The 22,717-nt window shown below is 62.2% G+C and overlaps 1 protein-coding gene across 1 annotated transcript; it reads right to left on the bottom strand.

Annotated features, from left to right (window-relative positions):
* Positions 1 to 94: 94 nt before the first annotated feature.
* On the bottom strand, positions 95 to 20,911 carry TBC1D10B (TBC1 domain family member 10B). The gene is made up of 9 exons (XM_074998383.1): positions 19,449 to 20,911; positions 16,848 to 16,947; positions 16,345 to 16,452; positions 16,150 to 16,256; positions 15,743 to 15,857; positions 7,977 to 8,042; positions 7,520 to 7,709; positions 2,801 to 2,955; positions 95 to 2,476 (listed from the first exon to the last, which is right to left on the bottom strand). Exons 1-9 carry the CDS (start codon positions 20,765 to 20,767, stop codon positions 1,850 to 1,852), a joined length of 2,787 nt encoding a protein of 928 aa, XP_074854484.1. The 5' UTR covers positions 20,768 to 20,911; the 3' UTR covers positions 95 to 1,849.
* Between the last annotated feature and the right edge of the window lie 1,806 nt (positions 20,912 to 22,717).

Raw genomic sequence — 22,717 nt, 5'->3', positions numbered from 1 at the left:
GAAGTGCCGCGGCCGCCCGCCTGCTAATGAAGCGCTGAATATGCATTTCAGCGCTTCATTAGTTAACTTCGAAATGGCCATTTGCGTGGCCATTTCGAAGTTTGGGGCTCGTGTAAACGTAGCCAGAGGCAGGGCCAGGGCCCAGGAGCCCTGGTGCTGTTGGCTAGCCTTGCACCAGCAATGGAAATGTTTCAAAGCCAGCACTCGCGGGCCCGGAGCCATCCCCACCCCCCCCAGCCAGTGGGGAAGTGTCAGCGCCGTGAGAAAACCCCATTCGGCTCTACCTCTGCTGGCTGCACAGCGTACCGCCTTGAGAGGGGAAAGTCCGGGGCTTAGCGCGTGTTTTCCAAGGGGCTGCGGGGGTCCCTGCGGGGGTCTCTGAGGGGCCTGGGCAGACTGGAGTGTGCTGATGAGGGGGTGGGAAAGTCACAGATATGCTGGGGAGGCAGGAACTTGAGGAGAGAAACAAGGGCGTTTCCGGGGGCGGGGTATCTAGGGACCCGTTTAAGCCCCGTGGGGCAAATTAGGAGGGCTGCATAGTTCTAGCTGGATACAGCTGCCTCTGAACAGGCCCCATGGCATCAGCCGCCGGGGGCAGGACTTCACTGGTTCCCTGTTCACCACAGCGGGGGACCGATCACAGCCCTTGCATGAAATGAACTTTATTGACACCTGGCCTGCAAAGACAAGGGCGTCGATAAAGCTCTTGCCAGTTCTTACATGGGATGGGCTATTCTGTCCGCACACAGTGGCGTGCCGATAAAGCTCAGCCCAGCCCTTCCACGCCATGTGATGGCCTTTCCGTGACCGCGGGGCTGTCCATAAAGCTCATCCCCACGCTACAGGGAAGAAACTCTGTCAGCAAAGGGGGCTGCCGATAAAGTTCGCCATCTTCCCCAGGAGCCCCACAAGGAGGTCATAACACTGAGCCACCAGGATGCCAATCAAGAAATGAAGATCTCAGATGAAACAAGGAGTGAACTTTATTGGCAGCCCAGGCTTGGCAGACAAGAGCACTGGCCAACGCCTCCAACGCTGCACTGTCAATAAAGTTCACTCCTGCGTGGGAAGACAGAACAACTGTATCAGTCTCTTGTCTGGAAGCACGGGGCTATCGATAAAGTTTCTCGTCTAGCACGTGACAACTTCCTCAAGGTGGCCCGGGGAGGCGAATGAGCTTCACTGTCCCAGGATCACTGGGTTACGAATAAATAGAGGACTCCGGTGCTGGTACACGCCCTGTCTGCATGCACCAGGCAGACGATGCAGTTTATCCGTCTTGCCAAGGAAAGTCAAGGTCCAACTGTAGTGACCTGACACCCGCGTCCGTCCCCACGAGCCGTGTTTGGGAATGACAGTGCCGCCAAGCTGGGGGCAAGCGGGAGTGTGGCTCTTACACCAGCCCAGGGCGGGGCGGGGCACGGCTGGGGCAGTTAAATAGGTTAGAAGGGATTCTCCTATGTACAGTCACCGGGCAGGGCTGGTATTAATACATTATATTCTGGTTAAGACTCGCAGGCGACGGCCCCACGCCCGGGAAAGCACACGGCAGAAGCCTGTACCTGTTTGTTCCACGGGTGGGCGGGCAGCGGACAGAAAAGGGGGAACATGGGGGAGCACAGCAGTCTTTTGGCTTTCCGAGTCGGTGAGCGGGTCCCCTGGTGGCAGGAGGAAGCTTCTCGGGCGTCCCCGGCAGGGTGGATCAGAGCTCAACGGTCCTTGCCCCGGCCAGACCCCCTTTGGATTCCAGCTTCCTCCCAGCCGGTGCCTCTCCCTTCTTCTGGGTCCCTGCCCCTTGGTCCTTGGCTGGCGCTGTGGTGGGCAGGAAGCAGCAGGTGCCCCCCGCGGCTCAGAAGTAAGTGTCCTGCAGCACAGAGCCCTCCGTGGGGTCCCCATCTTGCCCCCCGTCCTCGGTGGGGGGCGGGGCTTTGGCCTCCTTCCGGCGCGTGGAGACTTTCCTCTCCTTCTTCTGCTTGGCCTCCTCCTTGGCGCGCTCCTTCTGCTGCTTGCGCTCCTTCTGCAGCTTCTTCTCCTGCTGCTCCCGCTCCTTCTGCAGCTTCTTCTCCTGCTCCTTCTCCTGCCTCTGCCGCTCCTTCTCCCTCCTCTTCTCCTCCTTGGTGCCCCCCTTCTTGGCCCCCCCCAGCGGCGTGCTGTTCCCCGTGGGGGAGGGCAGAGCGGGGTGCAGCCCTTCCGACACCACCTGGCCTGGGCTGGCGGCCGGGGGTGGGGCGGCGGAGTGGGTGGGGGAGAAGTTGCCGCCGCGGGCCGCCCGCTGTTTGAAGCCGGTGAGGCTGAGCAGGCTGGTGCTGGAGGTCAGGGGCGGGTTCATGCGATGCCGCTCCTCGTGGATGGCACGGGAGCCGTGGAGCCGGCGGGAGGGCTTGTACTGCAGCTCCCCGCGGGTCTCGCGCCACTTCTTCAGCTGCGTCGTGTTCTCGCGCTCGATCAGCGCCTCCGTCACGGGCAGGTTCACCACCTGGGCGTCACGGGCGCCAGTCAGACTCCTGGCGGGAGTACGGCCTAGCCCCGCTGGGTAAACCGCAGCCCCCAGCACAGCGTCGCCTGCTGAGTAACCCGCCCCGCCCCCGCAGCACAGCACCCCCTGCTGGGCCCTGATCCCCTCCCCCCGGCTGGGCCCTGCCCCCCCCCCCCCGCAGCACAGCGCCCCCTAATGCCAACCTGGGGCACTGGGACCAGCACTGACTTGCAGGCGACCGCATCCCCCGCTGACCCTGGTGGTCTCCCTGGCACACCCTCCACCAGCCTGCCCCCTGCTCAGCACAGTCTGAGTAGGGCTCACCTCGGGGACGAGGAACTCCTCCTGCACGCACTGTGCTGGCAGGTTGCGCAGCTTCTCCATGGTCTCATACATGCCCTGACAGCTGCGCAGCTTCTCCACCGAGCCCAGAGTGTTCTGGAGAAGGACCAGGCCCACTCGGAAGATGATCTTCACCCCTGCGGTGGGGAAAGGGCAGAGACTGGTAAAACTCCCAGGGCTTCAGGACTCTGGCGCTGGGTGTCAGCTACATACGCGGGGCAGAGAGCAGAGCTGGGGTCAGCTGGATGGCTGGAAGGGACATCTGGACTGAGGGAGTGGGTGGGATGGCAGGTGAGTGAACAAATGGGGCTGGACGCAGCGTTGCACAGACACAGACTTCTTGGGTGTTCAGGGGCTGGAGCACCCATAGGGGAAAAAAGAAAGGCTAACAGGTGCTCTGGGGCCACAGCTACTCGGTCAGCTGCCAGGTGGGCCCTGCTCATCAGCTGTTCAGCAGAGGTGGGAAGTGGAGGAGGAATGGAGAAAGGTGGTGAGGGGTTTCCTGGGGAGAAACAAGGTGGACTGGGGCGGGGCCGAGGGGAAGGTGCCCAAGCAGGGGCTGGGCAAGGCCCTGCAGTGGAGCAGGTGTGGCACACCCGCCCGAAAGAAGAAATCTGGGGGTGGTTGACATGGGCTGTGTGGGTCAGGGAGGGGTGGGGCTGATCTGATGGACAGATGGGAGGTTTGGAGGGACTGGGCCGCATTGGGTTGTATGGGCAGATGGTAGAAGTGGACCAGGTTGAATGGTTGGTTGGACAGATGGTGGTTTGGGCTGGACGCCAGGGGTGGTGGCGGGGGGCGGGGGGAGAGGTTCAGCTGGTTGGACGTACGAAGGAGGGATGGGATGGGAAGGGAAGGTCACATGGATGGATACAAAATGGGTTGGGCTGGTCAGGACAATAGCTAGTGGGCTGTGACCGATGGGAGAGCAGTTGGCCAGGACAGGTGGGTGGGAGGACAGATTGATGGGTTGGGTTAACCAGAACAACAGGGAATGGGTTGGTCTCATGAACGGATGACACCATTGGTCAGGTGAATGGATGAGAAATGGGCAAATGATTGGTAGGGCTAGTCAGATGGATGGAGGGTGGGTGGGGTTGGATTGCTCAGATGGATGGCTGGGAACAGGTTGGGTGGCTTGGAAGGACAAGTAAGACTGCAGCGTTGGATGGCTGGGGAACACGTTTGATTGGATAGGCTGGGCTGGGCTGGGCTGATACACGGCCGGGGAATAGGTTAGATTGGTGGTATGGACAGGCTGGGCTGAGATGATGGATGGATGGCAGTTGGGTCGGTGGAATGGACGGACCGGGCTGGGCAATGAATGGCTGGCAGTCGGGTGAGGTTGGTTGGAAAAACAGAGTGGGCTCGGACTGTGGATGACTGGAGAGTAGGCTGGTGGTTAGATGGATGGGTTGGTCTGGGATGATGGATGGCTGGGGGTTCGGTTGGTCAGATGGACAGCTTAGAATCATAGAATAGTAGGAGTGGAAGGGACCTCGAGAGGCCATCGAGTCCAGCCCCCTGCCCTCATGGCAGGACCAAGCACTTTCTAGACCATTCCTGAAAGCCACCTATCTAACCTCTTCTTAAATATCTCCAGTGATGGAGATTCTACCACCTCCCTTGGCAATTTGTTCCAGTGTTTGATCACCCTGACAGTTAGGAATTTTTTCCTAATGTCCAACCTGAACCTCCCCATTGCCTCTTGTTCTATCCTCAGAGGCAAGGAAGAACAAGTTCCCTCCCTCTGCCTTATGACACCCTTTTAGATACCTGAAAACTGCTATCATGTCCCCCCTCAATCTTCTCTTTTCCAAACTAAACAAGCCCAATTCTTTCAGCCTTTCTTCATAGGTCATGTTCTCTAGACCTTTGATCATTCTCGTTGCTCTCCTCTGGACCCTCTCCAATTTCTCCACATCCTTCCTGAACTGCGGTGCCCAGAACTGGACACAATACTCCAGCTGACGCCTAACCAGCGCAGAGTAGAGCAGGAGAATGACTTCTCGTGTCTTGTTCACAACACACCTGTTAATGCATCCTAGAATCATGTTTGCTTTTTTTGCAACAGCATCACACTGTTGACTCATATGTAGCTTGTGGTCCACTATAACCCCTAGATCCCTTTCTGCTGTAGTCATTCCTAGGCAGTGCTTTACCATTCTGTATGTGTGACACTGATTGTTCCTTCCTAAGTGGAGCACTTTGCATTTGTCCTTATTAAACCTCATCCTGTTTACCTCAGCCCATTTCTCCAGTTTATCCAGATCCTTTTGAATTATGACCCTATCCTCCAAAGAAGTTGCAACCCCTCCCAGCTTCGTATCATCTGCAAACTTAATAAGTGTACTTTCTATGTCAATATCTAAACCGTTAATGAAGATATTGAACAGAACCGGTCCTAAAACAGACCCCTGCGGAACCCCACTAGTTATACTTTTCCAGCAAGATTGAAAACCATTAATAACTACTCTCTGGGTACAGTTATCCAGCCAGTTGTTCACCCACCTTATAGTAGCCCCATCTAAGTTGTATTTGCGTAGTTTATTGATAAGTATATTATGTGAGACCATGTCAAATGCTTTACTGAAGTCTAGGTATACCACATCCACCGCTTCTCCCTTATCCACAAGGCTCATTATTCTATCGAAGAAAGCGATTAGATTGGTTTGACATGATCTGTTTTTAACAAAACCATGCTGGCTGTTCCCTATCACCTTACCACCTTCCAAATGCTTGCAGATGATTTCTTTAATTACCTGCTCCATTATCGTTCCTGGCACAGAAGTTAAGCTGACTGGCCTGTAGTTTCCCGGGTTATTCTTGTTCCCCTTTTTATAGATGGGCACTGTATTTGCTCTTTTCCAGTCTTCTGGAATCTCTCCCGTCTCCCACGATTTTCCAAAAATGATTGCTAAAGGCTCAGATACCTCTTCTATCAGCTCCTTGAGGATTCTAGGATGCATTTCATCAGGCCCTGGTGATTTGCAGACATCTAATTTTTCTAAGTAACTTTTAATTTGTTCTTTTCTTATTTCAACTTCTAAACCTACCCCTTTTTCACTAGCATTCTCTATGTCAGGCCTTCCTTCAGATTTCTCAGTGAAGAACGAAACAAAGAAATCATTAAACATTTCTGCCATTTCCAAATTCCCTGTCACTGTTTCTCCCTCGTCACTGACCAACAGCCCTACCCTCTCCTTGGTCTTCCTCTTGTTGCCAATGTATTTGTAAAAAGCCTTCTTGTTTCCCTTTATGCTTGTAGCTAGTTTGAGCTCATTTTGTGCCTTAGCCTTTCTAATCTTGCTCCTGCACGCTCGTGCTGTTTGCCTATATTCGTCCTTTGTAATTTGTCCTAGTTTCCACTTCTTATACAATTCCTTTTTTATTTTGAGATCATGCTGGGAGGGTCTGATAGATCTGCTGGGCTGGAACAATGGATGGCTGGGGTGGGTTGGTTGGATGGACGGATTGGGCTGGGATGATGGATGCCTAGAGAACGGGCTGGGTAGGTCAGATGGATGTGTTAGGCTGGGATGATGGATGGGGGTTGAGCTGATGGGATGGACAGGTTGACCTGATATGATGGATGGATGGGGGTTGGGTTGGTTGGATGGACAGATTGGGCTGGGAGAACAATTGGCTATGAATTCAGTTGGTCAAATAGATGAGTTGGGCTTGGATGATGGATGGATGGAGGTTGGGTTGGTCGGATGGATGGGTTAGGGTGGAATATGGATGGATGGGTGTTGGGTTGGTGGGATGGACAGGTTGCACTAGTCCAATGGATGGCTTGGGCTGGGAGGGTTGGATCAGTTGGGCTGGGACAATGGATAGCTGGGGTGGGTTGGTTGGATGGATGGCTGGGTTTGGGTTGGTCAGATGGATGGATTGGGTTGGGATGATGGATGGATGACTGGGGGTTGTGTTGGTTGGATGGACGGACGGTTGGGCTGGGATGATGGATGAATGGATGGGGGCTGGGTTGGTTGGATAGTTGGCTTGGCTGGGAGGGTTGGATGGCTATGGATTCAGTTGTTCAAATGGATGAGCTGGGCTGGGACAATGGATGGCTGGGGGTTTGGTTGGTCGGGATGGACGGGCTGGGCTGGGACAACGGATGGCTGGGGGTTTGGTTGGTGGGGATGGACAGGCTGGGCTGGGACAACGGATGGCTGGGGGTTTGGTTGGTTGGATGGACGGGTTTGGCTGGGACAACGGATGGCTGGGGGTTTGGTTGGGGGGGATGGACAGGCTGGGCTGGGACAACGGATGGCTGGGGGTTTGGTTGGGGGGGATGGACAGGCTGGGCTGGGACAACGGATGGATGGGTTTGGCTGGGACAATGGATGGCTGGGGGTTTGGTTGGGGGGGATGGACAGGCTGGGCTGGGACAACGGATGGCTGGGGGTTTGGTTGTGGGGGATGGACGGGCTGGGCTAGGACAACGGATGGCTGGGGGTTTGGTTGGGGGGGATGGACAGGCTGGGCTGGGACAACGGATGGATGGGTTTGGCTGGGACAATGGATGGCTGGAGAATGGGTTGGGTTAGGTTGGGACGATGGACTGAGTTGGAATGCTGGGATAGGGAGGGCTGGTGCGGCCGTGTCGAACGGAGGCGGACTGATGAATTGCGCTGGGTGGTGACACTGACAGCAGCATGGATGGACAGACACACGGGCCTGCGAGCACCTCACCCTCGCAGAAGAACATGTCCCAGACGCGCAGTACAGAGCCCCAGGGCAGGGTGCGGGAGAAGATGCACATGAACCACTCTGTCATGTAGAGGATGGGGTCGATCTTGTACTTCTTCAGGTGCCGATAGGCGATGGGCGATGCCCGACGCAGCAGGGCAAAGAAGATCTCCCCATCCAGCTGGATGGCTTCCTGCCGGGAGGAGTGGAACATACCATGCTCTGCCATTCCTTCTGTACCCCCACCCCACCCTCAAAGGGTGCCTTCATTCCCCCATCTCCTCCACTCCCACTGCCGTCCCCCACAGGACACCCCAGTCCCCATCCCCCGGCCCCAGCCCCCTTCCCTCACCACCACACGCTCCCCTCTCCTCCCCACCCACTAACAGTCACTCAGCAGAATCCCCTCCCCCACGGTGAGACCGCCCCGCCCCGCCCCGCCTGCAGGGGAGCTACTCACCAGCCCCGCACTGTAGTAACCCGGCAGGTACTTCTCACAGATCTGGACGAGGCACCAGAAGGCTTGCTGCAGGGACAGAGAGACGTGAGAAGCCGGACAGACAGAAACCCCCGATGCCAGGAGGCACAAGAGATGGCAGAGAGAAGATCTGGCACAGCTGTACCACTGTGGCACTGCAGTCACGCTGCCCGGAACGGCAGCAGAGATGCAGCCGACGGCAACGGCCAGGGTTTCTCCTTCCGCCGAGCGCGCCGTGGCTGCCCGGGGCTCAGGTCGACCTCACGCCAGTGCGCAGACAGCACACTTTTCCCCAGCCCAGTGCGACGCAGCGACCCCCAGGTAAGCTTTGGTGCAGACTCAGCCTGGGTGACCACATTTCCCAGGGCTGAATGCAGGACACCTGGGAAAATTCCTTGTGCTCCCGTGAGGTCAGTGGGGACCAAGCAGAACTCAGCAATGCAAATGCTCATGGGAAGATCGGGCTGACGAAGCCCTGGTACAGGAAATCCTGCGCAGCTGGAGCCTTTTGATTTACCTGCCTATCGTTAAGGTTTGCCTGGGAAGGGGTGACATGCTGCCATGGGGTTCGGGGTCCCCAAGCTCTGCACCCGTCCGCAGGCAGGAGTGACTCACTAGCCAGAGCAGCGGGTTTAGTAGCCAACAGGGCACAGCTCATACAGAGGAGTCAGTACAGCCGGCAGAGTCATTCCAATCCACCCCAGGGAGAGGAGCCCAAGGGGAGCCCCATCTGGGGTCTGGCCTCCCCCCAGCACAGGTTGGCTGTCTTCCAGCTCCCCCCAGCTTCCAACTGCCGCCTCCGATTCAAACCAGCCGGGCTCCTCCCTGCTGTGTTCAGGGACAGAGGTGTTACCCGCCAGCTTAGGTTACAGACAGCAGAGGGACATCGCTAGCCAATGGGAGCTGCTCGGCCCATCGCTCACCCCCGTCCCATCACACCCTGGCTCTCCCCACTTCCAGACCGAGCTGAGTGGGGTCACCCAGGCAGTGACCTGGGGAAGCTCCCCCCGCACTGTGACATCGGTGCTCCCCTTTGCCTGGCCGTGTCCTGCAGGAGCCGCTCCACCTTGTGCAGCTGCTGGACGACTCTGAGGGGCCGGCGCAGAGGTCGTACCAGCCCCTCCCCTGCCCTGGGTTCTGCCCCGGGGCTCCCTGGCCGGGTCCATGAGCTCCACCAGCCTTTCCCGGAAGGCCAGGACCTCCTCCGCCCCCGACTCTCCATCCGGGGTACCTCCCCCTCCCATAACTCTCAGCACACCCGGGGTCCCCTCCCCCTCCTGCACCACGGCTCAGTCGGGGGGACCTGCTGGGCCCTTGGGCAGCTCCCTGGGTGCAAACAGCAGGTGGGACAAGTGCTCCTCCCTGTCCTGCGGGTGCCAGTGCAGAAAAGCCTCCAGCATCTGCTCCAGTGTCCCATGGAACCTTCCCTGCGGCCCGTCAGGCTGGGAGCGACCCCCCGAGGCCCAGGAGAGCCGGATCCCAGGCTGCTCCCGCCAGCACCGGAGCAGGGCAGACATGAGGACGTCCCCTGGTCGCTGAGGATCTCCTGGGGAACCCCACCCTGCTGGAAATGGCCAGCAGAGCCTCTGTCACCATGTTTGCCTTGGTAGAAGGCAGAGCCACGGCCTCGGGGTAACGACATGCAACCCCACCAGGATGTACTTCCTCCCATCCGGGTAGTCTTGCTGGTAAAATATAATAATAATATATGGAAATGCCCATCTCCTAGAGCTGGGAGGGACCTCAGGAGGTCATCGAGTCCAGCCCCCTGCCCAAAGCAGGATCAACCGCAGCTAAAGTCATCCCAGCCAGGACCTTGTCAAGCCAGGACTTAAAAACCTCTATGGATGGAGAATCCACCACCTCTCTAGACAACACATTCCAGTGCTTCACCACCCTGCTGGGGAGGGAGTTTTTCCCAATATCCAATCTACACCTCCCCCTCTGCAACTTCAGACCATTGCTCCTTGTTCTGCCATCTGACAGCACTGAGAACAGTTTCTCTCCCTCCTCTTTAGAGCTCCCCTTCAGGAAGCTGAAGGCTGCTGTTAAATCACCCCTCAGTCTTCTCTTCTGTAAACTAAATAACCCCAAATCCCTCAGCCTCTCCTCATAGGTCTTGTGCTCCAGCCCTTTAATCATTTTTGTTGCCCTTCTCTGAACCTGCTCCAGCAAATCCACATCCTTTTTATACTGGGGGGGGGGGGGGGGGGGGGCAAAACTGGACACAGTATTCCAGATGTGGCCTCACCAGTTCCGAACAGAGGGGAACAACCACTTCTCTAGATCAGCTCGAAATGCCCCTCCTAATGCACCCCAGTCTGCCGTTAGCCTTCTTGGCTACAAGGGCCCACTGGTTACTCATATCCAGCCTTTCATGCACCATAACCCCTAGGTCCCTTTCCATCGTACTGCTGCTGAGCCAGTCAGTCCCCAGCCTGTAACAACACTTGGGATTCTTCCGCCCCAGGTGCAGGACTCTACACTTCTCCTTGTTGAACTGCATCAGATTTCTTTTGGCCCAGTCCTCCAATTTATCCAGGTCCCTCTGGATTCTCTCTCTAACCTCCAACGTATCTACCTCTCCCCCGAGTTTTGTCTCATCCGCAGACTTGCTGAGGGTGCAGTCCCGTCCCTCAGCCAGGTCATTAATAAAGATGTTGAACACTGGTCCCAGAACCGAGCTGTGCTGGAGTGGGGGATACCTGTGTGTGTGTGTGTGTGTGTGTGTGTGTGTGTGTGTGTGTGTGTGTGTGTGTGTGTGTGTGTGTGTGTGTGTGTGTGTGTGTGGCTCACAGAGGGTGTGAGGCTTCTGCTGAGGGTAACCCTGACAACCAGGTAACACCTTTGTACTGCAGACAAAGGAGGAGGTGGAGCCTGAGGGGTTTAAACTGGAACTGGGAGTTGGAAGCAGTGAGTCTGGGCTGGGAGAGAGAGACAAAGGAGGGGGCCAGGACCCAGCTCTGGGGGCCCCTCAGGGCCTCCTCTCCCCAACATGGATGGAACTGGCTGTCTCTGCCGGCTGCACTGACTCCTCTGTACGACGCTGTGTCCTGTTGGCTAATAAACCCGCTGTTCTCCTGCCGAGTGACAGTCACACCTGCCCGCAGACAGGGTGCAGAGCTTGGGGGACCCCGAACCCCATCACACGAGCCTTGTGGCACTCCGCTTGAAACCGACCGCCATCCAGATATTGAGCCATTGACCACTACCTCTTGGGTCCGACCATCAAGCCAGCTTTCCATCCATCTTACAGTGCTTGTATCCAATCCACACTTCCTTAACTTATGGGCAAGCATGTTGTGGGAGACCATATCAAAAGCTTTGCTGAAGTCAAGGTATGTCACGTCCACTGACTTCCCCACGTCCACAGAGCCTGTTACCTCGTCACAGAGCTAATCAGATGGGTCAGGCAGGACTTGCCCCTGGTGAATCCATGCTGGCTACTTTTGATCACTTTCCCCTCTTCCAAGTGCTCCCAAACGAATCCCGTGAGGATCCCCTCCCTTATTTCCCCAGGGACTGGGGTAAGGCTGACCGGTCTGTAGGTCCCTAGACTGTCCCCTTTTCCTTTTTTTAAAGACGGGCACTACAGCAGCCTGGGGTGATTCTGCTGGGGAACCTCCAGCTACCCCTGGATCCCACATGATCCTCCTCTCCCTGGGGGGAGCCATTCCCAGAGCAGGAACCCCTCTCCCACAGGAATCTCTCTTGACAGTCTCCCCCCAGGGGCTGAGCCGCACCCCGGACAGCCCAGCCCCTCAGCGCCTGCAAGGAGGGGTCTGCCTGCACCTCAGCCTGAATCCACCAGCTGGGGACAGGACAGGGACCTGTTCCCCACCACTGCCTGCGTCCAGAGTCCCAGCCCTGCTGAGCCCGTCTCTTGGGGGGAGGGGGCGGCTCTGCGCCCCCCGCTGGGCGCCCTCCTGAGTCAGAGCCGCTAACTCCTCGCTGGCTCTGGCTATGGGTAGTGACCAGAGCACTGGGGGTCCTTCTTGCCACTCCTCTAGGTCACCTCCCATCAGCTCCTCTGTAGCCAAGTGCTGGAGCAGCCCCACGTCCTCGGGGCTCTACTCAGCCCCCCATTTCAGATGCACCTGGGCTGCAAGTCCCTTGAATGGGTACTGTGCCCCTCCCCCAGGGACAGCTGGGGGTTGGGCAGCGTCACCTGCACCCCGTGTCCCAGAAACCCACCACTTTCCTGCCCCACCTCCAGGGGCACGAGGCTCTTGCTGCACAGGGCCGCCCCGCCCCCACCCAGTACACGGAGACGCCCACCTCTGGGTGTCAAGTGTCCCAGAGGTGCTGGCCTGGGGATCCACCCCTCCCCCTGGGCAGCCGGCTCCTCTGGCCACTGGGACTCCACCCAGATAACCGTAGGAGGCCTCTGCCGGCTCGCAACTTGGAGCACAGGCCTGTCTATGCCCCCCCGCCCACAGTGATAAACAGCCCAGGTCTCCTTGTGTCCCTTGGGCCGGCTGCTCCGTCCAGGCCCTGGCTGGCCCCTCTTTCCTGGGCTCGCGTACGTGATTTCCTCCATTGCCCAGCGGGGGACTAGTCCCTCTGGGATTCCCTGTCACACCCGGCCCGGCCCTTCCTCCTGGAACTTCTTCCTGTGCATCCAGAGGTCAGCCCGAACCTCTGCAGCAGGGACTGTCTGACCCATTCGTAGTCCCTGGGCTGCAGCCGCTCCAGCTGGCTGAGCACCGCTGTGGCCTTCTGGTCCAGCCAGGGGGTGAGCTGCCGGAGCCATTCGGCTGGGGGGACCTGGTGCACCTCGCAGACTCGCTGGAAGGAGGTGAGAAACCGTCCAGGTCCCCCACGTCCTTACATTGGGCCAGCACGTGTGTCTCAAAGCGACTGCCGGTCCCGGGCCTCCTGGCCCTCTCCCTGCTCACTGCAGCCGGGGCCTCCTCACGTCTCATCTCCGCCACGGTCCGCTCGTGCTCCTGCCGCTATCTCTCCTGGTCTTACAATTCCTTTAATTGCACCTGGATCTCCAGCTGTCGCAGCTCTGTCACAGAGGAGTCTGCCCAGGCTGAACCACAGCAAGCAGAGCACAGCTGGGTGGGCACCGCATCCCTCTGGCAGCGTCCAGCCCCCACTCCTGCCTGAGAATCCAAAACACTCCCAGGAGGTGACCGGCTGCTTCCTGCTGGGACGGGATCTGACCCCTGGATGGGTCACTCTCTTCCAGCCGGGCAATCAGCTGGGCCTTGGTCGCCTTCCCCACGGTCAGGCCCAGGTCTGCACAGCCTCACGAGGTCTGCCTTCGGGAGCTGGGTGTGATCCACCGTCCCACCATTCCTGGGGTGCTGACTCACTGGCCGAAGCTGCAACTCCCAAAAATTGCTTTGTTCTGCCTCCAGCACCCTGGCTTTTCTGAGTCACCTTTCTTCTGCTGCACCCTGTCAGTCACTGCTGGAAGACCGTCTGCAGATGGGGTGTATCCCACCCCTGCCACTAGTTGTAATGGGGTTCAGGGGTCCCCAAGCTCTGCACCCCACCCGCAGGCAGGAGTGACTCTCACTCAGCAGGTATAACAGGAAGTTTATGAGGCGACAGAGCCCAGCTCAGCACAGAGGTGTCAGTACAGCCGGCAGAGACAGTCATTCCAACCCGTCCTGGGGAGAGGAGCCCGAGGGGTGGCCCTCTGGGGTGTAGCTTCCCCCTCGCCCGGTTGGCTCCTCCCAGTTCCCTCTCCCCCAGCTTCTAACTGCTGCCTCCCATTCAAAACCAGCTCGGCTCCTCCCTCCTCTGTGTTCAGGGCTGAGGTGTTACCTGCCAGCCCAGGGTACAGACAGACGGGGTAGTCCATAGCCCGTGTTAGCTGTTCGGTCTGTCACACACACATACTGCCCCCCACCTCTCACACACACACACACGCACACTGCCCCCCACCTCTCACACACACACACACACACACACTGCCCCCCACCTCTCACACACACACACGCACACTGCCCCCCACCTCTCACACACGCACACACACACTACCTGACACCTCTCCCACACAGGGATGCAGGTAACTGACACATGACTCAACCCTCCCTGCCCAGAGCCCCCCACTCCCCAGGCTTGGCTGGGCCCTGGGCCAGAGCAGCCTCTCCCGGAGCCAGCCTGTGGGGGCCACACAGCGCAGCCCACACCAGCCCCAGCGTTCCCTGAGGGGTCACGCCAGAGCGTGGCCAGCAGCCGCCCCCCACCCCGTGGGAGGGAAGGGCCGGGAGCCGCTCTCAGCCCCCGGGGTGGGGACAGCCTGGCCCACGTCTCTCCCCTCCCCATCGCCCACAGCTAGAGGCAGCTCCTCCCCCCCGCCCACGGAAAGGCACGAACACCTCCGGGCTGCTGCTGGCCACCACCATGTGCCAGCCCCTCCTGCCCCCAGGCTCCAGCGCAGGCAGGAGGGGGCTCCGCCCTGGTGATGCACCGAGCGCCGGGGCCCAGGGGACGCTTGGGGGCAGGATGCGGGGCGGGGCTGGTGGGCACTACTGCAGAGCCTGCAGGGTCGGGCACACACGGGCCAGAAGGAGCTTCCCCCCACCACTGCACAGCTCAGCTGCAGGGCGGAGACACGTCCCCAGGCCAGCGCCGGCTGGAGCAGGGCTTGGCTCCTCCTGGCTGGCGCCCTGGGCCAGAGGGCGTGAGCGCTCCCAGGGGCCAGTCCACCCAGGGGCAGCGCGGGGAGGAGCTGCCAGCCTGGCTGCTGGTGAGCGGAGTGCTCAGATCGGAGCGGGGCTGCCTGGCCACAGTGCTGGGAGCAGGACACACCCTGGGGGGCTGTGGAGGAGCAGCGCAGTGAGCAGGTGAAGGGGTACGGCTGGGAGCCGGGGAGCCTGCAGCAAGCAGCCCCTGCTGGCTGGAAGGGGGACGGGGCCTTGGGGCGCCAGCTGGCCCAGAGGAAGTCCACAGCCAGGGAGCAGCCGAACCCACCAGCTTTGCAACCCCCCAGCACTCATTGCTGGCCGGCAGCTGGCGAGCAGGGGTCCGGCCAGCAGCAGCATCCACGGGAGAGGGGAGAGAAAACGCAGGCAGCCACGGGAGGGCGGCAATACAGCAGGCTCTTTAAAACCGGGACATCTGATCACCTAGGAGACCCAATCCACACGCACCCATCAGCTAACTCGACTGAGCAGCTGAGGGGACGTGCCTAGGGCACACTCCTGAGCCCAGCCCGACAGCACAGCCAGTAAGTGGCTAGCCTGCAGCGAAAGCAGAGCTGCTGGGACGCCACAGCCGATCGCCGCCTGTTAGCTCCCATGGTCTAACCCCACACTGGGCTCTGCAGCGCACGCCTGCCAGGCGAGACGCCCCACCGCCAGCCAGAGCAACATGGGGACAGTGCAAGGGGGGGGGACACCAACACGCATGGGGGGAAGGTGACGCCGGCTCCCCCACCCTCCACTGACCAGCGTGACTGACAGACCAGGCTTCAGGCTGGCGAAAGAGAAACAGGAGCTGGAAAACAGACACACGAATGCAATCACGCCAGAGAGACGCGGGCCGGCAGATGTCACACGCAGGCACCAGCAGGGGCGGGGCCCAGAGTCCTGGCACCCAGCCCCCCCGTGAAACCCCCAGAGCCGTATTCCCCTCCCACAGCCGGGGAGAGAACCCAGAGTCCTGGCACCCAGCCCCAAACCACGGACACGCTGGAGGGGTAAATCCAGCCCCACACGAGAGACAACAATGCTGGGACCTTCCCAGAAAGAGGGGGACTCCTGCTCAGCGCCCGGGGCTGCTCCTACCTCAGCAGGCATGTGCATGAGCAGGACAGCAGCAACAGGGGCCTGAGCTTGGCAGTACCCTTCGTCGGGCCGGTAGATGGTGTAGGCTTTCAGGATGCGGTACAAGTCCTGCTGCCTGCGGGGAGGAGAGTAACTGGGGGTTAGACACACAGGAAGGGCCTTGCCCTTTACGGGGCGCCGGCTCCGCCCCAGGGCAGCGACTGGCCGGCTCAGGGGTGGGAGTGGGGCTCGGGGCCGTTCCCCTCTCGGGGGCGCAGGCTCCGCCCCAGGGCAGTGACTGGCCAGCTCAGGGGTGGGAGTGGGACTAGGGGACAGTCCCCTCTCGGGGGTGCCGGCTCGGCCCCAGCTCAGTGGACAGAGGGGCTCCAGTCGGGTCGAGCGCAGGCCTCCCACTCCCAGGCACTCACCCATGGCCTCCCCGGGCAGCGAACATCTCATGGAAGGGAAACTGCCGGTGCAGGTCCTTCTCGATCACGTCCAGCCACTTGGGGTCGCCGGGCTGGCGCTCCAGCTCCTAGGGCCACAGGGGAGCAGTAAGACCACACAGCCACTCGCCAGCCCATGCCCCTCCCCGCCCCTGCTGCCCCGGGGGGGCCACGCACCTCAAACTTCTTGGGGTTCTGATCCAGGAGCTCCTTGCTGTTCGACAGCAGCTGCCAGGCTTTGGCACGCAGAGACGAGGGGATCCCCTTCCGACAGCGCAGCTTCACCTGCCCAGAACACCGCCACGATGGGAGCACGACCGGGTAACACAGGGCAGGGGCAGCTGGGACCCCCCGCAGCCAGCGCCTCCCCCACAGCCCCCTGCAGGGCCAGAGCAGCTGGGACCCCGTGCAGCCAGCGCCTCCTCCCCCAAGCCCCCCTGCAGGTCAGGGACAGCTGGGACCCCCCCACAGCCAGCGCCTCCCCCACAGCCCCCTGCAGGGCAGGGCAGGGCAGGGCAGGGCAGGGGCAGCTGGGACCCCCCGCAGCCAGCGCCTCCCCGACAGCCCCCCTGCAGGGCAGGAGCAGCTGGGACCCCCTCTCCAGCAGCCAGTGCCGCGCCCCGCCTCCCCCCCTCCACAGCCCCCCTGCTGGGCTGGGCTGGGGCTGCTGGACCACTCACCTTCTGGAATCGCCGCGAGAGCCATTTATCCCAGTGGGAAAACATATCGAGCCATTTGAGCTCCCGCTGCCGGGCCACATCCACCGGGATGGCGCTCTCCCTGGGAGGAGAGCAGATCAGAGACCTGGCACAGCCAGGCTGCACGCAGCGCCCCCAGGTGCAGCCAGCGCAGGGCACCCGCCGGGCGAGCGACCCCACAGCACTGCCCTGGAGGGGGGTCAGGGCAGCCAGGGCTGGGGCTTCCCCGGATAAAGGGGCGGGGGAGGCAACCGGGTTGTGCCTGGTTGACACCAGCAACCCCAGTGCACTTCCACAGCACACCAGCGCCAGCACCCTCCAAGCCCTCTGCGGTGTTTGGAATTACAACAGGGACCCGGCGTCTTCCCCAGCCCTGCCGGTGCCCCTCACGCCCAACCTGCAGCCCCTGCCAGCCCAGCCCTGCCGGTGCCCCTCACGCCCAACCTGCAGCCCCTGCCAGCCCAGCCCTGCCGGTGCCCCTCACGCCCAACCTGCAGCCCCTGCCAGCCCAGCCCTGCCGGTGCCCCTCACGCCCAACCTGCAGCCCCTGCCAGCCCAGCCCTGCCGGTGCCCCTCACGCCCAACCTGCAGCCCCTGCCAGCCCAGCCCTGCCGGTGCCCCTCACGCCCAACCTGCAGCCCCTGCCAGCCCAGCCCTGCCGGTGCCCCTCACGCCCAACCTGCAGCCCCTGACAGCCCAGACCTGCCGGTGCCCCTCACGCCCAAGCCACAGGCTCTGCCAGCCCTGGGCTCCCCTGCCCCCAGTTGTACCTAAGCTCCATCCCAGCGATGTGGTGGGTGGGTGTGACCAGGAAGTGAAATTAACAAGGCCCAAAGTGCCAGGGACCAGCCTGGGAGGAAGGTGGAAAGGCTGAGGGGCTGAGAGGATTTTGCCCCCTGTGAGGCCTGGAAAGCTCTGCTCGGGCCTGCAGCGCAGCCGCTCAGCACCTCAGTTCCTCCTTCACAACCGCCCCAGCCCTGCCAGGAGCTGTGTGCATGGGGGGGGGCAGGCAACTCCCCTCAGGGGGCAGAGGCTCCCATCCAGCCCCCGCCAGGGAACTGGACATGGAGCCCCATCCTCCAGATCAAACACCCAGAAGCCATCCCAAACCCGGTCACGTGATGAGTCCGCTGGGTCTCAGCCCACCCACCCCCAGGCCCCCTCCCCAGCTTGAGTCCTGACTAGCGCTCAGCAGCCAGGCCAAGGGCAGACGGGTCCCTGGAGTGGGGCGGACCCAGGCTGAGCTGCGACTCCACAGGGCGAGGAGCGCATGGGGAGGGAGGGGGGAGAAACAGGAAGTGGTGGCTCCAGGCTGCCTCATTGAGAAACTCAGGAAGGGAAGTGGGGGCGTTCGCACGTGTGGTGGGGGGGAGCTGGGAGATGTCCCAGGTGCAGATCTCCCCCCCCACTGCAGGGCTCTGCTCCTGCTTCCCCCAGGAGAGGAGGATTCTGGGATGGAAGAAGATGTCCAGCGTTGCTGCCTTACCCCACCCCCTGCTAGTCTTTCCCCCACCCCGCACCAGCCCCATACCCACAGCTCAGACCCCCCCCTCGCCCCCTCTGCTCCAGCTCTTCAGCCTGGCCTCCCCGCTCAGCCTCAGGGCCCAGCTTATCTGCTCTTGTGCTCGCCCACCCCCTGGGCCCCCCCTGCTCCCCGCCACCTCCAGATCACCCCTGGGTCTAGCTGTCTGACCGGGGCTCCTCCAATCAGGGGCTGGAAGTAGCCCCCGTACTAGGGACTCAGCTGCATCTGGGGGGGCTCTGAGTCCCAGGAATGGGACACACCCTGCCCAGAAAGGAGTGCCACCTGCTTGAGTCAAGCCACTCGTGTGACAAGCTGGCCAGGGCTCAGCCCCTGCCACCCCACTCCAGCCAGGGCTAGAATGGGCAGGCAACAGGCCCAGGGCAGAGAGAGGGCTGGGTGGTGTGGGAGTGACCTCAAATAGGCCAGGAGCTCTGATGGGCCTGGGAGCGGGCCACAGGCTCCCAGCCATGGAAAACTGGCCCTGGCTCACCCACAGCCAGTGAGCCAGTCCTCCCAGGGGAGGGAGAGCAGGGGGCTGAGAGGCCCCAGGGAGGCAAGAGAGATGGGATGGGAGAGCAGGAAAGATCCCCGAAGGAAATCCAAGAGATCCCTCAGCACAGCTGGGGACAGAACCTGCCCGGGGGCAGGGGCAGAGGGGCGTCTCCAAGGAAGTCCAGAGTGCTGCTCGCACTCAGATGCCCCGTGGTCCAGGCACTCCATCTCTGTCTCTCCGCAACGCTGCGCTGAGGACATCTCTGCTGAGAGCGAGCCAGCCAGCCCGCCCACTCCCCACTGGGGCCAGGGAACGAGGCCGGAGGGGAAAGGCTGCGGGACCCTTGGAAGAGACGGCAGCTGGCACCCACAGAGGGGAAAGGCCCAGGGGGCAGTTCCCCACTCTCCAGAGGCAGCTAGCTCCCTGCCCTGGCAGGGGGTGAGAGAGGCGCCCCCTAGAGGGGAAAGGCCCTGGGTCCCATTTCCCACCCCCGCCTCGGCCCCAGCCCAGAGCCAGCGCTCCCGGAGAGGAAAGCACGAAGGCGAGGGGCTGCTGGGGTACTCACGGCGTTCCAGAGTACTGGCTGCCCCCCAGGAAGCCATATTTGTCTGTTCGGCGGTAAGCCAAGCCATTGATCTCCGAGTCTGAGCCCAGGGAGCTGGCATCATCTGGGAAGCCGGGGCCCGTCAGGGATTCCAAGGTGCCCGACATGAGGCTGACCGAATCCAGGTAACTCAGGGTGTCCGGAGCCGGCGGGGGCCGAGGAGGTGGGATCCCCGGGCCCAGGCTGGACTGCGACCCCATGTCCTGGGATGCGGCAGGATCCAGAGGCACAGAGCCCTCCGTGGCTGTGGGGTAGCTCTTCTCCTGCGCCACCGGGCTGGGCGCCACCACCACCACTGCCGGCGATGGGAAGGGGGCAGGGAGGGGCTTAACCGGGGTGGGAGGGGCTGCCGTTGCAGCCGGCGGGCTGCCGGGCATGGCGGGAGACGCCAAAGGCTCCCCTCCAGAAGAAGCTGCCGTCACATCCACCACTGCCGCCCGCATCGCCTCCGTGGGAGCCATCGCCGCATTGACTGCGGCGGCCGCCATGTTGGCTGTGGGTGTTGGGGCCATGGGAAACTCCACTGGATCTGCAGGGTTGCCTGTCAGTGCCAGATGCGGCCCCTCGCCGCCTGTCGCCACTGCCTTGCTGCTGGTTGCTGCTGGAGATGCTGCCAGGTTGCCTAGAGACACCGGTGCCACCAGAGATGCCACCCCATTGCCAGCTGCCATCACGCTGCCTGCAGATGATGGCACGCTGGCTGTTGCCGCCGGAAACGTTCCCACGCTGCCCGTCACCGCCAGAGATTCCACGGTACCACCTGGAGACTGAGCCAGGCCACCTGTCACCGCTGCAGGCGTTGCCATGCTGCCCGTTGCATTGTTGTCCTCAGAGATCCCCACGCTGCCTGTTGTCACGGTGCTGCCCGGAGATGTCACCCTGCCGCCCGTTGACGTCGGCGATGCCACGTTGCTGCCCGGAGATGTCACCCCGCCGCCCGTTGACGTCGGCGATGCCACGGTGCTGCCTGGAGATGTCACCCCGCCGCCCGTTGACGTCGGCGATGCCACGGTGCTGCCCGTCGCCATGGCAGCGCCGCCCGGAGATGTCACCGTGTCACCCGTCCCCATGGCAGCACTGCCCTGAGATGTTGCCGGGACGCCCGTCGCCACGGCGGCGCTGCCCAGGTGCCTGGTGGAAGCCAAGGGCGCGGGGGCCGGGGGGCTGGCGGACGGTGCGGTTGGCGTCGCCTTGGCACCCAGCCTGGCAGCGTACAGCGCCGAGCGCTGCGCGTTGTACCGGGGTGGGGGCGACGGGGCGTCGCCAGCCCCCATCTCCATGGCGACAGCTGACTCCTCCCCCAGCCCCTTGGGGGGGGCGGCCTGGGCGGCCCCGCCGCAGCCCGGCCTAGAGTAGGGGGGGAGGGGCGGAGGCGGGAGCCTCGCTGGGTCTCTGCCTCAGCCTGGGCATCCAGCAACCAGACGCCAGCCACCCCCCCCGAGCCTGCGCGCGCAGCCCAGCGGTGCCACGTGGGGGTTCGGCCAATGACAGGCCGGGTGGGAGCCCGGGACCGCCAATCAGTAGGAAGGAGAGGGAGGGCCAATGGAGGGCGGGGCCGAGTGGGAGGGAGCGGCACCGAGATGAACCAATCAGAAGAGGGAAGGTCGGCGCTGCGGCCAATGGGGAGGAAGAACTCGATGGACCTCGAAAGATGGTGATCAAAAGAGGAAGGGCGGGTGACAAATGGCTGGCGCGATGGGGCGGGACGAGTGTCGACTCGGCCAATGGGAGCACAGGCACTGCCCCGGGGCCCAATCAGAAGGTGGAGTGAAACAAATCAGGAGCGAAAAGGCGAGGCGGGTCTCTGAAAGGAAGGGTGGGTCTTAGGTCTGATTCCCTCCAGTCCCAGGAGGACCGGCCTTCTCTCAGCCAATTAGCGTCAGCTGCCCTGCAGCTCAACCAATCAGCATCGGGGCCGGCCGGCGCACGCCAGGAAGAGAGGGACCTGCCCGGCCATTCTGAAAGCCAATGAGCGAGCGCATCGTATCGGAGTGGCAGGCTCCCCAGCGAATGGGCAGCCAGGAGCTGGCTGCTCGGTCAATAGCAGGCTCGGAAGGGAGCAGATTCCACCCCTCGTGACAGTTGTGGTGTTCGTGGGCAACGAATAGGAGAGGAGGGTCATTGGAAGCGGCGGCCAATGGGAAACGAGGAGGCGTGGCACAGGAGCTGCCAATGGGCAAAGACAGGAGGCTGGCCGGAGTGAAAAGGGTTCTGGGAGTTTGGTCAAGCGGTGCGGAGGAGCCGGACGCCTGGGTTCCCTCCCTGGCTCTGGGGGCGGGGCCGGGGGCTCTGGGGAGCCGGCCGCCTGGGTTCCCTCCCTGGCTCTGGGGGCGGGGCCGGGGGCTCTGGGGAGCCGGACGCCTGGGTTCCCTCCCTGGCTCTGGGGGCGGGGCCGGGGGCTCTGGGGAGCCGGCCGCCTGGGTTCCCTCCCTGGCTCTGGGGGCGGGGCCCGGGTGCTTTGGGGATCCCGGCCGCCTGGGTTCCCTCCCTGGCTCTGGGGGCGGGGCCCGGGTGCTTTGGGGATCCCGGACGCCTGGGTTCCCTCCCTGGCTCTGGGGGCGGGGCCCGGGTGCTTTGGGGATCCCGGACGCCTGGGTTCCCTCCCTGGCTCTGGGGGCGGGGCCCGGGTGCTTTGGGGAGCCGGACGCCTGGGTTCCCTCCCTGGCTCTGGGGGCGGGGCCCGGGTGCTTTGGGGAGCCGGACGCCTGGGTTCCCTCCCTGGCTCTGGGGGCGGGGCCCGGGTGCTTTGGGGAGCCGGACGCCTGGGTTCCCTCCCTGGCTCTGGGGGCGGGGCCCGGGTGCTTTGGGGATCCCGGCCGCCTGGGTTCCCTCCCTGGCTCTGGGGGCGGGGCCCGGGTGCTTTGGGGAGCCCGGGCGCCTGGGTTCCCTTCCTGGCTCTGGGGGCGGGGTCCGGGTGCTTTGGGGATCCCGGACGCCTGGGTTCCCTCCCTGGCTCTGGGGGCGGGGCTAGGTGCTTTGGGGAGCCCGGACGCCTGGGTTCCCTCCCTGGCTCTGGGGGCGGGGCCGGGTGCTTTAGGGAGCCCGGATGCCTAGGTTCCGTGGGAGGGGAGTGGGCCCAGCGAGTAGTTGCGGGGGGGAGGCGACACTGCTGTCTGTTAGCCCTGCCTGGAGGGTTACTCTTGATCCTACCGATGGGAAGGAGCTGATGTGCAATATTCCCATCAACCCATCCCGGCTGGGTTCCCTCCAGGATCAGCCCCTTGGCACCT

The sequence above is a fragment of the Carettochelys insculpta genome, chromosome 6 (genome assembly GCF_033958435.1).
Source record: "Carettochelys insculpta isolate YL-2023 chromosome 6, ASM3395843v1, whole genome shotgun sequence".
Classification (NCBI taxonomy): Eukaryota; Metazoa; Chordata; order Testudines; family Carettochelyidae; genus Carettochelys; species Carettochelys insculpta.
Note: the sequence above shows the minus strand (reverse complement) of the source record. Positions and strands in the feature narration are given on the sequence as shown.

Coding starts and splice junctions, on each gene's coding strand:
- TBC1D10B (XM_074998383.1), bottom strand. CDS start 20,767: ATGGAGATGGGGGCTGGCGACGCCCCGTCGCCCCCACCCCGGTACAAC. Junction 16,257..16,344: donor AGAACCCCAAGAAGTTTGAG/GTGCGTGGCCCC, acceptor CTGTGGCCCTAG/GAGCTGGAGCGCCAGCCCGG. Junction 15,858..16,149: donor GCTGCCCGGGGAGGCCATGG/GTGAGTGCCTGG, acceptor TCCTCCCCGCAG/GCAGCAGGACTTGTACCGCA.